General features: G+C 36.6%; 1 protein-coding gene across 2 annotated transcripts in view; it reads right to left on the bottom strand.

Moving 5' to 3' along the window:
* The window catches only part of ABCB7 (ATP binding cassette subfamily B member 7), a 166,117-nt gene that overhangs the window by 24,715 nt on the left and 122,130 nt on the right, over nucleotides 1-19,272 (bottom strand). The window contains exons 5-13 of one of the 2 annotated variants that reach the window (XM_005890529.3): nucleotides 10,073-10,205; nucleotides 8,456-8,724; nucleotides 7,350-7,438; nucleotides 7,170-7,257; nucleotides 6,173-6,347; nucleotides 5,103-5,260; nucleotides 4,388-4,551; nucleotides 4,100-4,229; nucleotides 642-813 (exon numbers count right to left, since the gene is read on the bottom strand). In XM_005890529.3, coding sequence (XP_005890591.2) covers nucleotides 642-813; nucleotides 4,100-4,229; nucleotides 4,388-4,551; nucleotides 5,103-5,260; nucleotides 6,173-6,347; nucleotides 7,170-7,257; nucleotides 7,350-7,438; nucleotides 8,456-8,724; nucleotides 10,073-10,205 — 1,378 coding nt within the window. The other variant, XM_070365367.1, reaches the window with a different exon arrangement.

Below are 19,272 nucleotides of genomic sequence, written 5' to 3'. Positions count from 1 at the left end.
TTGCAACCCCATGGGCTGTAGCATGCCAGGCTCCTCTGTCCATGGGGATTCTCCTTGCAAGAATACTGGAGTGGGTTCCCAAGCCCTCCTCCATGATCTTCCCAACGCAGGGATCAAACCCAGGTCTCCCACACTGCAGGCGGATTCTTTACCATCTGAGCCACCAGGGAAGCCCATGAACACTGGAATGGGCAAGGAATTGAACTGGGGTCTCTTGCATTGTAGAAAGATTCTTTACCAGCTGAGCTATGAGAAGATACACTATTTACTATCAAATTACTTGTCTCTATTCTTACTTCTTTCCCATATGAATGATGATCTTGGCTTTCCTTTAAGGTAAGAAGTTAACACTGATCTCACCATGTATCAGTAACTTCCTATTAAGCACTTACAGTGTTTGCAGCTGTGAGTGGGAAAAAAAAAAAAAAGAGAGAGAGAGAGACCTGCATGATTTCGGAACAGTTACTTCTAGCATGTTGAATTGTTTACAGTGATAGACAGGAAACTGGGAACTTTGCCAAAAGAGACTAGATAAGCATTAGGTTTGTACTCTGTCATTACATTTTCTAGTAAATGGTTCTGACAAATTAATGTTTGAAGGGTGAATATAAGTGGGGGCCAGGTCTAAAATCTTTGATTACCTGAAAGCTTGAGTCCTCGTTCCCCTACTTGGGTGTCATATCCATGTGGCATTCGAAGAATTGCATCATGGAGTCCAGCTAATTTTGCCACTGCATATACTTCCTCAGGTGAAGCACTGATGTTTCCATATAAGAGGTTGTAGTAAATGGTATTATGGAAGAGGACAGCATCCTGGACCAGATTTATATATATACACACATAGATACGCATGTTTCATATTTTAAAAATTCAAACAATAGTAAAGACATAAAGAGTAACATGTGATAAAAGGGGTCTTTTATTAATATCATCCCTCATGCCTGCTTCATTTCCCTTCCCAGAGCCAATCACCATGAACCATTTGTTGTGTATCATTCCAAACTTTTTCTGATACATTTATATGCTTAAACATACACCTTTTTTTTTTCCCCCAACAAAAGTGGGGCCATACTTTATGAGTTGCTTTTTTCACTTAACACAACTGGGGATTGTTCATGTCAATAACAGAACCTACCTCATTCTTTTTAACAGTTTTGTGATACTAAGGATGTATCATATTTATCTTATCCATTCCTATACTGATGGGTATTAATTAAAACTTTTGCTATTGTAAACAATGTTGAAATAAAATATCATTATATAATGACTTATACACACCCATGTATTTCTGTAAGAAAGATTCCCAGAAGCAGACTGTTGGGTTACAAGCATACATTTACCCTTGGATAGTATGGCCCAACTGTCTTCCAAAAACGTTCCAACAGCATATATTCCAACCAACAATGTATGAGGGTGCCAGGTCCCCATATCCTCAACAACCCTGGATATTAATAAGTTTTCATTGTTGCTACTTTTAAGGGTAAAATGTAGTTTTTGTTTAAATTGGCATTTCTCTTATTACTAATGAAATTGAATATATTTCATATATTAATATCTCAGAAGCTTTTAAATTGGACTTAAAACACAGAAAACAAAGAATTTATGCATTATAGATTTTTTGGGGGAGAAAGTTCACTGCAAGCATTCATTTGATATTTCAATTTATTCTGACATGGCACACTAAAGCTAATTTACTTAATGCAAGTATCTACCTCCCACTTTTCTTTCAGTATCCAATGGTTGTAAGGCAATAGTAAGATGAAACAAAATGATTCTATTGATTAACATTAACCAGTACACTCAATTAATTAAGATCTTCTTTAATATCATAATCAGCCCTAGAGTTACAGATATTATTTCAAATCATATTTTAATAACTTTTACACCTAATACATGTATGGATGTGAGAGTTGGACTGTGAAGAAGGCTGAGCGCTGAAGAATTGATGCTTTTGAACTGTGGTGTCGGAGAAGATTCTTGAGAGTCCCTTAGACTGCAAGGAGATCCAACCAATCCATTCTAAAGGAGATCAGCCCTGGGATTTCTTTGGAAGGAATGATGCTAAAGCTGAAACTCCAGTACTTTGGCCACCTCATGCGAAGAGTTGACTCATTGGAAAAGACTCTGATGCTGGGAGGGATTGGGGGCAAGAGAAGAAAGGGACAACAGAGGATGAGATGGCTGGATGGCATCACTGACTCGATGGACGTGAGTCTCAGTGAACTCCGGGAGTTGGTGATGGACAGGGAGGCCTGGCATGCTGCAATTCATGGGGTCGCAAAGAGTCGGACACGACTGAGCGACTGATCTGATCTGATCCCTAATACTAATATAAACTTTTCTTGTATGGAGGTGATAGTTCAATCCAATGAGTTTAAAGTTCTGCAAAGAGAAAACACTTATTTTTAAATATTTTCTATTTGGAAAAAAAATTAAAATAAATGGTAACTGGAAATGTTAAAAATACAAAATGTATGGTAAAACAAAAGTTAATTAAATAATCCATAATCCCACCAACCAGCAATAACTACTATTAACATGTTGGTGTATTTTCTCCAATTTTTTTCTGTTACATGTGTTTATTTAATATTATAAAATGGAGATATTACATTTTGTTTGGAAATTCTTTTTCAACAAACTTTGTAGCTGAGTATTTTTCCATGATACTCAATATTCTTTATAAACATGATATTTATATTGTTCCTAACTTCTGCTATTATAAACAAAGTATAATGAACAGCTTAGCATATAAAAATCTGTTCACTTCTCTATTTCCTTACTAAAACTTCCTAGAGGTAGAATTACTGTAATAAAGACTAAATATTTTTCAGACTCTTGTTATATACTGCCAATTTGCTCATCAGGAAAGCTGTATGCTTCCTCCAGCAAGAGACTGGCCATTTCACATAGCCTTACCCAAACTAGACATCATGAATTTTTAAATCTTTACCGGTCTGATGGGTGAAAAGTGGTATACCATTGTTGATTTAATTACTAAGATTTCTAATGAGGATGAGCATCTTTTCTTTCATTTATTGATCATGTATATTTTTCCTTAGTGAATAAAATGCTTTATTTTTCAATATAATTGAACATATAGTCTACAAATCACCTAAATCAAAAAGACCTAGGAGGCATATTCACAAACGCAGGTTTCTGGGGCCCACACTGCCCTCATAAACAGTGTGTGAAAGGGAGTTGGAATTGGAAAGGGAGTTGGAGTTGGAAAAATCTCCCTAGGTGACTCACGCACTCCAAATTTGGGATTCTCAGTGAAAGGGAGGACAGGGCAGAGTGGCATGTGTCAGATCAGTTGAGGACCTTTTACAAGCTATATAACATGGACAGAGAAGCCTGGCAGGCTACAGTCCATGGGGTCACAAAGAGTTGAACATGACTTAGCAACTAAACCACCTATGCTACAACTAAGTCCCAGGTCTCTCTATTGGCTTTCAGCATAAGAAAAACTTATAACCTATAGGGCTATCTCCTTATCTTCTCAGAGCTTACTCTGAACTTGTTTCCCCCTACAGTCACTCAGCAAATACTTGTTAAATGCTCACTATGGGTCAGGCACTGTGCTTGGTACTTGGGGACAAGGAATACCAACTTGAAGTTGGCAGCCCAACTGTTTTATAATTTTTATAGATTTACTATGTCAAAAACTGCTCAAATAATAGTTTTCATTTACTGAACAGTTATGTGAGGGACACTGTACTTGGTGCTTTACACATATATTTCTAATCCATATTAATTCTGTCCTATAAGAAAAATGGTATCCTTATTGTACAGATGAGGAAACTGAGGCTTACAACTATACAACATATAAGGGTTAAAGCTGGGCTTAGAATCCAGTTCTGTCTGACTCCAGTCTGAGCTCTTTCCTCTATGTTATGTTTTCTTCCTAAGGCTTAAAAAAAATCTTCCCATCATGAAGATTTTTAAATTCATGATTTTTGGTAACAGAATATGGCCTGTAGGGCCTAATGCTTCCAACTTAATTAACATATACTGACTCCTTGGATCCAAATTATTCTAGTAAAAGATTCAGCAAGCCAACAAATCTTCCCCCAAATAGGTTTTTTCCTTTTTTAAATACCTGAGGTACCACTCCCACTGCCCTCCGAAGGCTTTCCAGGCTCACATCTTGTATATTTTGACCAGCAAGGTAAATGTTACCCTTTTGAGGCTCATAGAAGCGAAACAATAGCCTCACTATTGTGCTTTTCCTGAAATAGAAAACAAGGAAAGGTTATATAGCTCCAACTGGCATTAAGGAACCCCAATTTTAAACTACAGTCATCATTTTATTATGACAAATAAAAAATATTACATTGGGAATCATCAATCAATGATGCAAAATTTTATAAACAACTAAATTACCCACCCTGACCCACTACCTCCTACAATAGCCACTTTCTTTCCTGCAGGGACTTCAAAAGATATTCCATTAAGGACTTTCTGCCCCTCAATGTATTCAAAATGCACATTATCAAAGGCCACCGTAGCTGTCTGTGGTGTGATCTGAAGGGGAGATGCCATCGCTTTGTCCTAGCAGGGAAGAAAAAAAAAAAAGCCACTTTATACACTGCCGAGAGTATTGCTATGCAGATAATTTTCTAATTTACAGAGATAAAAAGGAAAATAAAGGGAAAGGAGAAAGTTTATAAGTGGAGTTAGATCACTTCTATGCATGCTTTTAAAGATGTTTTTTCCCTCACTGCTAAGGGCAAAAATCTTGAATGCTCTGATTTCTGATCAATTTGTTTTGGGGAGGAAGAAAGATGGTGGGCAGGGGAGAAAGGAGGTTGAGAATATAAGGAGAGGCAATAACATTTTGTATCATTATTAGCAAAAGTAAATCAAGTGCAAGTACAAATAATTGAAGTTAATAAAATTTAGTGTCTAGGTATAATATTCTTTGCTAATGTTATAAGGTTTCTAAACATAGAAGTAAAAGCTGTAACAGCCATTTAATACACATTATAGTCCCAATTCCTGCAAAAGACAAATTAGTTTGCTAACATGGTGATATAAGACTGTTATCCCATTATGGGATGATGCTTATATGCTTTTAAAAAGGTATTAAATACATTACTTACTTTAATTCGGGTGTCTACCTTGAGTAGAGTAAACAAGGTGTTCATATCTATAAGTGCTTGTCTAGTCTCTCTGTATACAGTTCCCAGAAAGTTAAGAGGTAATGAAAGCTGAAAAAGCAGTCCATTCACCATTACTAAATCTCCAACAGTAAGGGTACCTTAATATGCAGTTGGTAGAGAAAAAAAAAATACTTTAGATGTCATGAACTTTCCAGTTTAAGAGAAGTTTACAGTTTCTTACTGTGGAATACAGTTGAAAACATACATAATCAGCAACGGTAAGGCCTAATCTAATTCCAAAGCATTTTAACCCATAATTTAGAAATATAGGGAACTAGATATGTGCTAAGTGGAATGGGAAAAGCCTACCCATACACTACACATGATATATAAGAAAAAAGAATGGTTTAAAAAACAGAAAGAATGGTTTTAAAATGCAGACAGAAATGGAAGGCTGAAAATCTTTCCTTTCTTCCTAAGATACTAGCATAATATAAAGTAGAATTTTTTAAAAGTATAAATTAAAACATTGGAGCAAATGGGTATCATGATTGGGAATGATAAACCATATATTAAGTTCATAGTGAATGAAAGAATCCTAACTGAACAAGCAAGTTACAGAAAAGAGGTAAGGATATTGTTTATTTTTGAAATGTTTTACAAATGAACAGCTAATAGATAAAAGGGTTACTAGTAATAAGACCGCTTGCACTTTAGTCCTTTGGACTAAACACTAAGTTAATTACACTTCTTTCCAGGTCCACAAGAGAAATTAGAAATATTAGATGCTAAAAAGTATGTTACTCCTAAAAGAATCAGATTGTAGCCCCACAAACAGCAATCCCAATCAATGAGAAAATTAGTGCTAAATTTGTAGCATAAAACAAAAGAAAACAACATACCATCAAGAAAACATATTGTGATACAAAAATGAAAGTACTCCAAGGATGTTATAGTACCTTATTAAAAATGCTTTATATTTAAGACTAAAATACATATTCCTTTCATTAATATTTATTTATAAAGGTTAAGTAAAACACTGACAAACGTGAAAACCACAGATCTATTACCTGCCACAATTCCCTGACTGGCGAGCACCATTATGGCTGTTAAGCCAACACTGAAAATAGCACTTTGACCAAAGTTCAGCATAGCCAGAGTAGAGGTACTTTTCAATGAAGCAGCTTCATATGTCTTCAAAAATCCATCATATCTTTGTGCTTCATAATTTTCATTATTAAAATACTACAAAATACATAAAATAGTAATTATATACAAGTATAATTGGAATCAGACTTCATCTATGGATACAATTTTGTACTGCACAGGAAATTTTAAAAACTAACTTTCAATACATCGGACTATGGTACACCTGCAGTTTTCCACTATGGACAGTATTTTAGAAGTTCATAAAATTCATCCCCAAAATATTTAAAGAATGCCTAGTTAATTTAAATCCAGATCTATAAAAAGGTGTCAAGGGACTTTCTTCACAAAGCTTTCCCTTGATCCCCTGAGACTCTCTGAATTCACAATTTCATTGCCCCCACCACATTATGCCTTCTTGTGTCATCACTTGCATACTTTAACTCTCCCAATGCTTAGCAAATTCTGGGAGGGCAAGGATTAAACAGCAATCATTGATTTTACTGCCCTCCTCATTACAGGACTTAGCATAGTGCTTTGCACACAAGAGGCATTCAGTAATATTTATTAAGTGGAAAAATGAACAAATAAATGAAAGAATTAGTGAAAAGCACTATGCTAGGCACTATGAAAGATACAGAGTCAAAACTCAGTGTGCACTCTGAATCAAATGCTAACTAAACTGTCACCACCACTTATAAATTAATTTAGAAGATAAAGTTCTGATGGTGCCACACAAAAAATGAGGCGGAAAGAAAGGGAAACTCCTAAATAAAAGAAAAAACAATAAAGTACTATTATTTCATCATATTAAGAGATCCTATCCTAATCTGCAGCTCTAATGTACAGCACCTGTATTAAATGCCAGAACAAATCTTAGTACAGTGTGAAAGGAAGAAAAAGTCAAATTAAACGTATTACCTTCACAGTTTCATAATTCAGCAGCGAGTCTATGGCAGCATTGCCTGCATCATTATCTGCTTTGTTCATTTCTATTCTAAATTTAGTTCTGTAAGACAAAGATGTGCATAGGTATGGAATGTCTGCTATAGAAGCATAACTAATTTCTTCACCTTGACTGACCTCTGGAGAACACCTTACCTCCACTGTGTGATGGCAACTGTGAATGCTGTGTATGCACCAAGCGTCCCAAGGGTCACCAATGCAAACTGGGCACCACATCTATAATACTGGAAAAGACAAAAAAAGAAATGAGCTTAGTCATTATTTCTATCAAATAGTTTATAATATATAATAGCAAACCTCAAAGATTCTAATTAAAAATATGTTGGATGAAACTGGAGCCTATTATACAGAGCGAACTAAGCCAGAAGGAAAAACATCAATACAGTATACTAATGCATATATATGGAATTTAAAAAGATGGTAACAATAACCCGGTGTACGAGACAGCAAAAGAGACACTGATGTATAGAACAGTCTTATGGACTCTGTGGGAGAGGGAGAGGGTAGGAAGATTTGGGAGAATGACATTGAAATATGTAAAATATCATGTAAGAAACGAGTTGCCAGTCCAGGTTCGATGTACGATACTGGATGCTTGGGGCTAGTGCACTGGGACGACCCAGAGGGATGGTATGGGGAGGGAGGAGGGAGGAGGGTTCAGGATGGGGAACACATGTATACCTGTGGCGGATTCATTTTGATATTTGGCAAAACTAATACAATTATGTAAAGTTTAAAAATAAATAAAATTAAAAAAAATAATAAAACTAAAAAAATATGTTGGTATAAAGTTGTATATATGAAAAACTAAGTAAGAAAACAAATACCTTAGAAAACCAACTTTAAGTTATACACATACTTTTAATTATAAAATATGAAACGGTGAATAATTATGCCTAAAATGTTATGAATGGTGAATAGCAAGAAATGTAGATAATCTGAGCATACCAGTCCAAAGTCATACACCATAATGTCTGCTAACAACAAAAAAACTGCAAGCATTAGCTAAATGACTGATCTACGTGTAGAACTGAACAACTCTTTACAACAACAACATGATAAAAGACTTTAGCTACAGTCCTTTGAAGCTTGTGGCAAAATAATTAAACTGCATAATCCTTCTGGCATCATGGAATTTTGCTTTAAAATCATCAGCATGCAACAGTACAAAAGCTTCAAGTACTAAGCATCTACTAACAAGAATGTATGATAAAAGTTGTCATGAAAAATGTTTTACTTACCAAAACACCACTGACAAGAGTCACCTCAAACATGATGGGAAGAAGATTAAATACTAAAGCACTTAGGACAAAACTGATACCCCTTGTCCCTCTGTCAATAGCCTTTGATAAAGCTCCTGTCTGTCTGCTCAGGTGGAAAGCCAGATCCAGGTTGTGAAGATGGAGAAAGACATTTTTGGCGATTCTTCGGATTGAATTTTGGGCTACCTTGCCAAATACTGCATTTCGAACTTCATTAAAAAAGGCAGCTCCCGCTCTTGATACACCATCTAACAATACATTCAAGAAAAAATGGGGTGCAAAAACATTAGAATTGTTGCAGTGCAAAAAACAGCAAGGGCTCAGAAAATGTTCGTACAATGAATGAGCATATCACAGAATACTTACACTAAAAGAAACCTAGAAAACATCTAGCCTAGTGAGTATTAATTTTCCCACCACTATGAAAATCCTTCATTGTTATTTACCCCCGTAAGGTCCCAGATGTTGAAAGACTTTTTTTCCAAGTAAATACTTTTACTAAATAGCAACCCAAAAGACCCTGATGCTGGGAAAGATTGAAGGAAGGAGGAGAAGGGGACGACAGAGGATGAGATGGCTGGATGGCATCACCAACTCAATGGACATGAGTTTGAGTAGGCTCTGGGAGTTGGTGATGGACAGGGAGGCCTAGTGTGCTGCAGTCCATGGGGTTGCAAAGAGTCGGACATGACTGAGCGACTGAACTGAACTGAGCCCATAAGGTCTTATTATAGATAAATGCACAGTATCTGTTCAGGTTTTATGATCTAATTCAATTCTTCCAAGAAACAAATGATAAAATTGATATCCTGAAAAATCCAAGTGCTTTGACTAAGCATGCCGCAACTCAGGTCTGAATCTCACAGAGTATCCTTTCTATGGCATGGGGACACAAAGCATTATATTCTTTATAAATTGCAGATCTGTGTCATGGCTACTGAATATAATTTAAAAACATATTAATATACTGCTACTGCTAAGTCATGTAAGTCGTGTCCGACTCTGTGCGACCCCATAGACGGCAGCCCACCAGGCTCCTCCGTCCCTGGGATTCTCCAGGCAAGAACACTGGAGTGGGTTGCCATTTCCTTCTCCAATGCATGAAAGTGGAAAGTGAAAGCGAAGTCGCTCAGTCGTGTCCGACTCCTAGCAACCCCATAGACTGCAGCCTAGCAGGCTCCTCCACCCATGGGATTTTCCAGGCAAGAGTACTGGAGTGGGGTGCCATTGCCTTCTCCGAATACATATATCATTATTTAGCCATTTCCTGTTTAACAGCTAACAACAACAGCAAGAATATAACTATAGTCTTACTAAAAAGATATCTTATAAGGAGTCTATTAGAAGTGGCTGTTATGAATTTAATATCTTATTTCAGGTTATTGCTTTCTAGAACTTAGAAACTTTTATTATATAATTTTTGGAAAGTATATAGTACAAAGAACATTTAAAAATCACATATCAAAAAAAATTGCACATAACACAAATATCCAAAATGCTAAATTATGTTTGTGGTTAAAGGTCATATGCTCAAGTATGATAAAACCCTCTTGAAGAAAGTCAACACCTGTAGACAGATTAAAGAACCACACATACAGCCAATCAGAACTGCTGTTGCCATGGTTACAACTGTATTTGGTGCATCACTCAGGTTCAGCATGTTTCCCGACATCTGGTTGAGGCTGTCTACAGCATATTTAAACATGAAGGGAACCACAATATTCATGGCCTAAAAACATAAAAGTAGCAATTATCCATCATATACAAATTATTTTTTTACAAAATATAAATATTTACCTTAAACTAGCATTTATGGGAATGTTTAGATAGTAACCATTTACCATGGAATCATTTTTCCTAGTTTATAAAGACAAAATCTTTGGCAGTAGGAGAGCTGTCATTTCAGGATTCCTACCTCACACTGACTGCCATGTTAATATTCATTTACAAGCTATGTGCATTAGTCAAATGCTCCTGCCTCCATGAAATCACCCCATCATCCACTCAAAAATTCTTTCTTTGTTATCTAAAATCCTACAGAGCTCATGACAGCAAATTGCCTTATGTTATAGTTACTTGTGTATATATTTTTCTTTTCTACCAGATTCTTGACATTCTGTATCATATTCCTCTTTCTGTCCCATAAGAGTACAATGCTTTGTAGGTAGAAGGTGTTCAATAAATATGTGTAAAATTATTTATTCACCAAAATAATGGTAAAACCAAAATTACACAGCAAAAAGGATCTCAAAAGCAGATAAATTATAAGTATCTGTGGTTGATTCATTCACCACTGGCAGGGGAAAAAGAAACAACACTGATAGATACATTTGCCCCAGAAAAAATCCCTTTGCTCCAATACCATATAAAACAAAACCCAATGAATACCAAGTTAAGCTTTCAAACACCAACCTATTTCTCCATGAGAATACACCAGAAAAAAAAAATAGGGGTACAATGCTTTCATATATTCAAGATAAGTTAGTCAATCACTTACTCACATTTCACATTTTCTATAAAGTTATACTGTTAAAAACACTAACCATCATTTAGAAAAAGGAAGTTGGTAAAGCTGGCCGTTTTCTTTGCAGAAATTAAATTCATATACATTAATAATGTGAAAACAATTTTATAAGACTTAACAAAAACAATGAAATCCCAGTTCTCGTTAGTTCCATTATTATATCATTCATCTTTGATAAACAGAAAGAATATGGTCAATAAATCTAAGATTAGCTACAACTGACAGGAACTATGTAAACCTTACCAATCAAGATTTCAAATGTATAAAAATGTCTTAGCAACCAAGTAGGTACTGTAACATTTAATATCATTAAAATAGCCAGCAGATGTTGGAATATTTGTAAAACTCAATGCTATGGAAAAAATTGCTTAAAACTTTAAGATTTACAACTTCCCAAATATAATCTAATAAATAGTTGGTTTCAAGTAACATAAAAATTTCTAAATTCTGATTCCCATATAATCATATATTCTTAGGCATTTTGCTTCTACTTGAAATGGTCTCCTTGCTCAATTTACCTCTCCACTTTGTTCTTCAAAACCCACTTTTAATCTCATTCCTATCGTGACGCCTTCTCTAAAATCTGCAGCCCTTTTGGCACTTTCTATTTTCTAACCTTTCTTTTTTTTATAGTTTAAAGCACAGCATTTATAATTTTTATCATATATTTATCACTCACTTTATCTCCAGGTGCATGTGTATGGATAAGTCAGTGGAAACCTTCTGCAACAAACATTTTGTAAAAATGGCTCTAGGAGTAGCAATGGTGCCTAGGTACCTATCACAAAGGTGAGAGCTGAATGAAATGGGTATTACCTCCAAAACTGAGAAAACTCAGGTTCTATGATTTTTAATGACTTGTTTAGTAAGCAGCGAGGCTGGAATTAAAATCCAGGTCTACTTTGAAATTCAGAATTTTTTCCAGTATACCATAACCATATCAGCAGCTTATAAGGCAGGGCCAATAGTATTTAATTATTTTTGTACCTTAAAATGGCTGGAGAAGGAAATGGCAACCTACTCCAGTATTCTTGCCTGAAGAATCCCATGGACAGAGGAGCCTGGCAGGCTACAGTCCATGGGGTCACAAGAGTTGGACATGACTTAGTGACAAAACCACCACCACCACCCTAAATGGATACTCTTAAGTGTAATACTTAAACCAGTTACAGCAGGTAACAGCTGAAAAGTATTTAAATAAATTTGCACAAGTAATTTAAATAAATTTGAACAGATTCCAGGTTTTCTGTATAATAAGGCTAAATCCCCTCACTTGCATTCCAGTATACCAGGGACTCTTTGGTGGCTCAATGATAAAGAATCTGCTTGCAATGCAAGAGACACAGCTTCAATCCCTGGGTCAGGAACTTCCCCTGGAGAAGAAAATGGCAACCTACTCCAGCATTCTTGCCTGAGAAATCAAATGGACAGAGGAGCCTGGCAGGCTACAGTTCATGGGGTTGTAAGAATCAGTCACGACATAGCAACTAAAACACCACCACACTTTTGAGTGCAAGAAAAAGTAATAGTTACAGCTAGCCTGCAATTCTCACAATGCATAGCCCATTATATCTTTGCCATACTTAGAGTAAATTGTCATTGAAACTAATGTATCACCAAGAAAATTGTGCAATTTTATTTTTTTTGAAAATGTATTTACATTTGGTCAAATTGAGAGCATCCTTATAAGCATATAAAGAATTTGAATGTCATCTGTCTGTAGTTAGCATGGTGCTAAGAACATACACTACCTGTAATGATAATTGTTGATTACTGTCAGTTTCCCTATAAAAGTAATTTTTAAAAGAAAAGGAAAACCACCAAAGAAATGGAAAAGATTACATGTAGATGTTATCTACATGTAGACCATTAGTATACCATTACATGTGGTTTCCACTGATCTTGTGATATTTTGAGGATGTGTTTAGTTGCTCAGTCATGTCTGACTCTGTGGCCCCATGGACTGTGCCAGGCTCCTCAGTCCATGGAATTTTCCAGGCAGGAATACTGGAGTGGATTGCCATTCCCTACTCTGGGGGTTTTCCTGACCCAGGGATCAAACCCACGTCTCAGATCTCCTTCTTCGGTGGGTGGATTCTGGGACTGGGGGTGGTGGTGGTGGCAAATACTGATTTCCCCCTAATATTCTGCCTTCAGCAGAACTAGGCTTAAATCATCTCAGACAACTGTGATTTTCTAACTGTTCATTTTGAAATAATTATAGGCTGACAGAAAGTTGCAGAAGTAGTACAGAGACTCATAACCCTTCACCCAGCATCTCCTAATGATGGCATCTATTATATAGCTGTAGTTCAATATCAAAATCAAAAATGTACATTGGCACATTGCTGTTAACCAGGCTATAGAACTCATTCAGTTTTCATCATTTTTAAATGTGTATTAGTGTGTGTGTGGTTTGTATGTGTTATCTATATGGTTCTATGCAATTTTATCCCATGTTCAGATCCATGTAATCATCACAACAATCAAGACACAGAACTGTACCATCACCACAAAAGAACTTCCTTATGCTACTTATTTATATTCTTTCATCAAAGATGATACATCTATCAACAGCTCATCTCTTTTTACTGCAGAGTACTAGTCCATGGATGTAGCAGAATTTATTCAACCACTCACTCATATCTGAAGGATATTATGGTTGTTTCTAGTTTGGGGCTATTATTAATAACGATGTAATGAACATTTTCATACAGGTGGTCATATGTTTTCATTTCTCTATGATAAATGCCCACCTGGGTAATTGGTAAGTCATACAGTTAACAATACTCTTTCATAGTGGCTGGTACCACTTTATATTACTGTAAGTAAAGTATGAATGATCCAATTCCTGTGCATCCTCACCAACATTTGGTATCATCACAGTTTTTTAAAATTTTGAAACTATTTTAATAGGTGTATAGTGATATTTCATTGTGGTTTAAATTTGCGTTTCCATAACAGCAAAGATGTTGAACATCTTTGCATGTACTCTGTGATTCATATATCCTCTCTGATAAAATATGTTGGTGTCTTTTGTGCATTCTTTATTCGGATTGTTTTTTGCTACTGAAATTTTAGGAATTCTTTATATTCTAGATATAGCCCTCTGTTGGTTATGTGATTTGTAAATATTTCCTTCCAGTACATAGCTTGTCTTTCATCTTACTGAGGCACCTGAATTCCTATCCACCTAGAGTCATGAGTCCCTTTCCCTAGGAAACACTGGAGGCCAAGGTAAGACTTTCCTTGGACTTTCAAACCCATTTGCAGAGCAGTGCCACGAGAGGCCTGCTAAATAGAAAGATTTAAATGAGATTCAGTCTAATAGTACCCCAAATGCCCAGGTTTCCATTAAAAAATCACTCATCATCCCAAGAATGCCTAAGATAGCAACTTGAATAAGAAAATACAATGGACAGAAATATTAGAACTACCTGACTAGAATTTCAGAGTAGCTATCATAAAAGTACTTCAAAGAACATTTATAAACATGCTTAAATCAACAAAAATAGAATGCCTCAGCAAATAGAGATAAAAGAAGCAAATGAAAAAATCTGAAACTGAAAAATATAACAAGTAAAAAAGCCTGAATGGATGGGATCCATGGCAGAATGAAGAGGACAAAGGAAAGAATATGTAAACTTAAAGATAGAACAATAGAAATTACTGAATATGAACAACAGAGAGAAAATAGACTTAAAAAAAAAACAAAAACAGTAAACAAGACACAGAAGCCTAAGGGACCATAAGAAAAGATCTAGCATTCCTCTTCAGAGTGCCAGAAGAATAAGAGAAAAAGTGTGAAACTAGAAAATGTATTCAAATAAACAAAAACTCCTCTAATTTGGCAAAGACAAACCTAAGAATTCAAGAAGCTGAGCAACCATAAATAGGGATATATCCAAAGAAATCCACACTTAGACACATCAAAATTAAACTTCTGAAAGTTAAAGACAAAAAAACTACTAAAAGAGCTAGACACAAATAATACATTAAGTACAAGAGAAAAACAATTTGAAGACAGAAGATTTCCAGGGAGGCTAGCAGGAAGTAGCATTTTTCAAGTGGTAAAAGAACTGTCAACCAAAATCCTATCACCACAAATTAGCCTTCAGAAATGAAGGGAACAGCAACACCTTCTCAGAGTAAAGAAAACTAATAAGAATTAATTAACAGCAGACCTGTTCTAAAAGAAAAGCTAAAGGAAATTCTCCATATTCAGGGTAATGCTAATTGAAGCAGTATGAATCCCAGAACATTAGGACTGAAGGAAAAGTAACAGAAATGGTAAATATCTAAGCAAATATAGTAGCATATTCTTAAGTTCTATAAAATACATTTGATGGTTTAGAGCAAAAATTAAAACACTGACTAATGGGGTTTTCAATGTATGCAGATGTAACACATAAAATGATTTGTAAACATAATGGGGGTCTTAGAGGGTGGTAAGGGTTTTACATTTCACTTGAAGTGATAATGTACTGATTCTGAGTAGACCGTGAAAAGTATATTATAATTCCTAAAGCAACTACTAAAAACTTATACAAAGAGATAGAGCAAAAGGCACAAGAGATAAAATGGGATAGTAAAACCTGTTCAAATAATGCAAAATATGGTAGGAAAGGTGAAACAAAGCAACAAAATAAAAAGAAAACTAGCAGGAAACAAATAATAAAATAGAAGACCACTATTTTCAATAGCTAGGACATGGAAGGAACCTAGTTGTTCATCGACAGATGAATGGATAAAGAAGTCATTGATGGCTGAGTAATACTCCATTGTGTATATGTACCACAGCTTTCTTATCCATTCATCTGCTGATGGACATCTAGGTTGCTTCCATGTCTTGGCTATTATAAACAGTGCTGTGATGAACATTGGGGTACACGTGTCTCTTTCCCTTCTGGTTTCCTCAGTGTGTATGCCCAGCAGTGGGGTTGCTGGATCATAAGGCAGTTCTATTTCCAGTTTTTAAGGAATCTCACACTGTTCTCCATAGTGGCTGTACTAGTTTGCATTCCCACCAACAGTGTAAAGGGTTCCCTTTTCTCCACACCCTCTCCAGCATTTATTATTTGTAGACTTTTGGATCGCAGCCATTCTGACTGGTGTGAAATGGTACCTCATAGTGGTTTTGATTTGCATTTCTCTGATAATGAGTGATGTTGAGCATCTTTTCACATGTTTGTTAGCCATCTGTATGTCTTTTTGCAGAAATGTCTATTTAGTTCTTTGGCCCATTTTTGATTGGGTCGTTTATTTTCTGGAGTTGAGCTGTAGGAGTTGCTTGTATATTTTTGAGATTAGTTGTTTGTCAGTTGCTTCATTTGCTATTATTTTCTCCCATTCTGAAGGCTGTCTTTTCACCTTGCTAATAGTTTCCTTTGATGTGCAGAAGCTTTTAAGGTTAATTAGGTCCCATTTGTTTATTTTTGCTTTTATTTCCAATATTCTGGGAGGTGGGTCATAGAGGATCCTGCTGTGATGTATGTCGGAGAGTGTTTTGCCTATGTTCTCCTCTAGGAGTTTTATAGTTTCTGGTCTTACGTTTAGATCTTTAATCCATTTTGAGTTTATTTTTGTGTATGGTGACGAATACATTTGAATCAGTTCTAATGAGGTGGATGAAACTGGAGCCTATTATACAGAGTGAAGTAAGCCAGAAGGAAAAATATAAATACAGTATACTAACGCATATATATGGAATTTAGAAAGATGGTAACAATAACCCGATTATGCGAGACAGCAAAAAGAGACACTGATGTATAGAACAGTCTTATGGACTCTGTGGGAGAGGGAGAGGGTGGGAAGATTTGGGAGAATGGCAATGAAACATGTAAAATATCATGTAGGAAACGAGTTGCCAGTCCAGGTTCGATGCATGATGCTGGATGCTTGGGGCTGGTGCACTGGGACGGCCCAGAGGGATGGTATGGGGAGGGAGAAGGGAGGAGGGTTCGGGATGGGGAACACATGTATACCTGTGGCGGATTCATTTTGATATTTGGCAAAACTAATACAATTATGTAAAGTTTAAAAATAAAATAAAATTAGAGAAAAAAAAAAAAAGAAATTACATCAAGTAGGAATTGAACCACAAAAAAAAAAAAAAAAAAAAAAGAAGTCATTGAACATATATGCAATGGAATATTACTCAGCCATAAAAAGGAACACATTTGAGTCAGTCCTAATGAGGTGGATGAACCTAGAGCCCATTTTACAGAGTGAAGTAATTCAGTAAGAGAAAAACAAATATCGTGTATTAATGCATATATATGGAATCTAGAAAAATGGTACTGATGAACCTATTTGCAGGGGAGTAACAGACATGCAGACATAAGAGAACAGATTTGTGGACACTGGGGGAAGGAGAGGGTGAGACAAATAGAGAGAGCAACATTGAAACATATGCATTACCACATGAAAAACAGATAGCTGGAGGGAATTCCCTGTTCCCAAGGAAGCAGTTCAAATCTGGTGCTCTCTGACTACTTGTGGGGCGGGGCAGGGGGTGGTGGCAGGTGGAGGGAGAATGGAGTGGGATGTGGGAGGGAGGGTTAAGAGGAAGGGGAAATATGTACACCTATGGTTCATTCATGTTGATATATGGCAGTAACCAACATAATATTGTAAAGCAATTATTCTCCAATTAAAAATAAATAAATTAAGATATACAAACTCAACTCAGGTCAGCTCTCAAAAATAAAATGGTAGCCTGAACTCCAAATACATCAGTAACTACCAAGACAATTATCATTATAATGAGCAATATAAATAAACAATTATTAATGTATCAATAAACAAGCAATGAACAACTGGAAACCAACATTTTTAAAAATTTACAACACCCCTTCCCACAAAAACAAATCCTTAAGTATAAACCCAGGGTTTCTCATCCTTCACTACTAACATTTAGATAATTTTTCTTATAGGAGGGGTTGTTCTGTGTACTTCAGGATGTTTAGTGTCTAACCTCTACTGATCACAAGCTAGTAGCACTCCCCAGCACTGTGCAAATGTGACCAATAAAAGAGGCGGGAATACCAGACCACCTGACCTGCTTCTTGAGAAATCTGTATGCAGGTCAGGAAGCAACAGTTAGAACTGGACATGGAACAACAGACTGGTTCCAAATAGGAAAAGGAGTACGTCAAGACTGTATATTGTCACCCTGCTTATTTAACTTCTATGCAGAGTACAACATGAGAAATGCTGGACTGGAGGAAACACAAGCTGGAATCAAGATTGCCGGGAGAAATATCAATAACCTCAGATATGCAGGTGACACCACCCTTATGGTAGAAAGTGAAGAGGAACTAAAAAGCCTCTTGATGACAGTGAAAGTGGAGAGTGAAGAAGTTGGCTTAAAGCTCAACATTTAGAAAACGAAGATCATGGCATCCAGTCCCATCACTTCATGGGAAATAGATGGGGAAACAGTGGAAACAGTGTCAGACTTTATTTTGGGGGGGCTCCAAAATCACTGCAGATGGTGACTGCAGCCATGAAATTAAAAGGCGCTTACTCCTTGGAAGGAAAGTTATGACCAACCTAGATAGCATATTGAAAAGCAGAGACATTACTTTGCCAACAAAGGTCCATCTAGTCAAGGCTATGGTTTTTCCTGTGGTCATGTATGGATAGGAGAGTTGGACTGTGAAGAAGGCTGAGCACCGAAGAATTGATGCTTTTGAACTGTGGTGTTGGAGAAGACTCTTGAGAGTCCCTTGGACTGCAAGGAGATCCAACCAGTCCATTCTGAAGGAGATCAGCCCTGGGATTTCTTTGGAAGGGATGATGCTAAAGCTGAAACTCCAGTACTCTGGCCACCTCATGCGAAGAGTTGACTCATTGGAAAAGACTCTGATGCTGGGAGGGATTGGGGGCAGGAGGAGAAGGGGACGACAGAGGATGAGATGGCTAGATGGCATCACTGACTCGATGGACGTGAGTCTGGGTGAATTCCGGGAGTTGGGGATGCACAGGGAGGCCTGGCGTGCTGCGATTCATGGGGTCGCAATGAGTCGGACACGACTGAGCGACTGAACTGAACTGAACTGAACTGAAAGTGTTAAAGTGTCAGTTGCTTAGTTGTGTCCAACTCTTTGTGACCCATGGACTGTAGCCTGCCAGGCTCCTCTGTTCATGGAATTCTCTAGGCAAAAACACTGTTGTGGGTTGCCATTCCCTTCTCCAGGGATCTTCCAGACCCAGGGATTGAACCTGGGTGTCCTGCACTGCAGGCAGATTCTTTATTGTCTGAGCTACC

The sequence above is a fragment of the Bos mutus genome, chromosome X (assembly GCF_027580195.1).
Source record: "Bos mutus isolate GX-2022 chromosome X, NWIPB_WYAK_1.1, whole genome shotgun sequence".
Lineage (NCBI taxonomy): Eukaryota > Metazoa > Chordata > Mammalia > Artiodactyla > Bovidae > Bos > Bos mutus.
The sequence above is the reverse complement of the archived record's forward strand: the minus strand, read 5'-3'. Positions and strand labels throughout refer to the sequence as shown.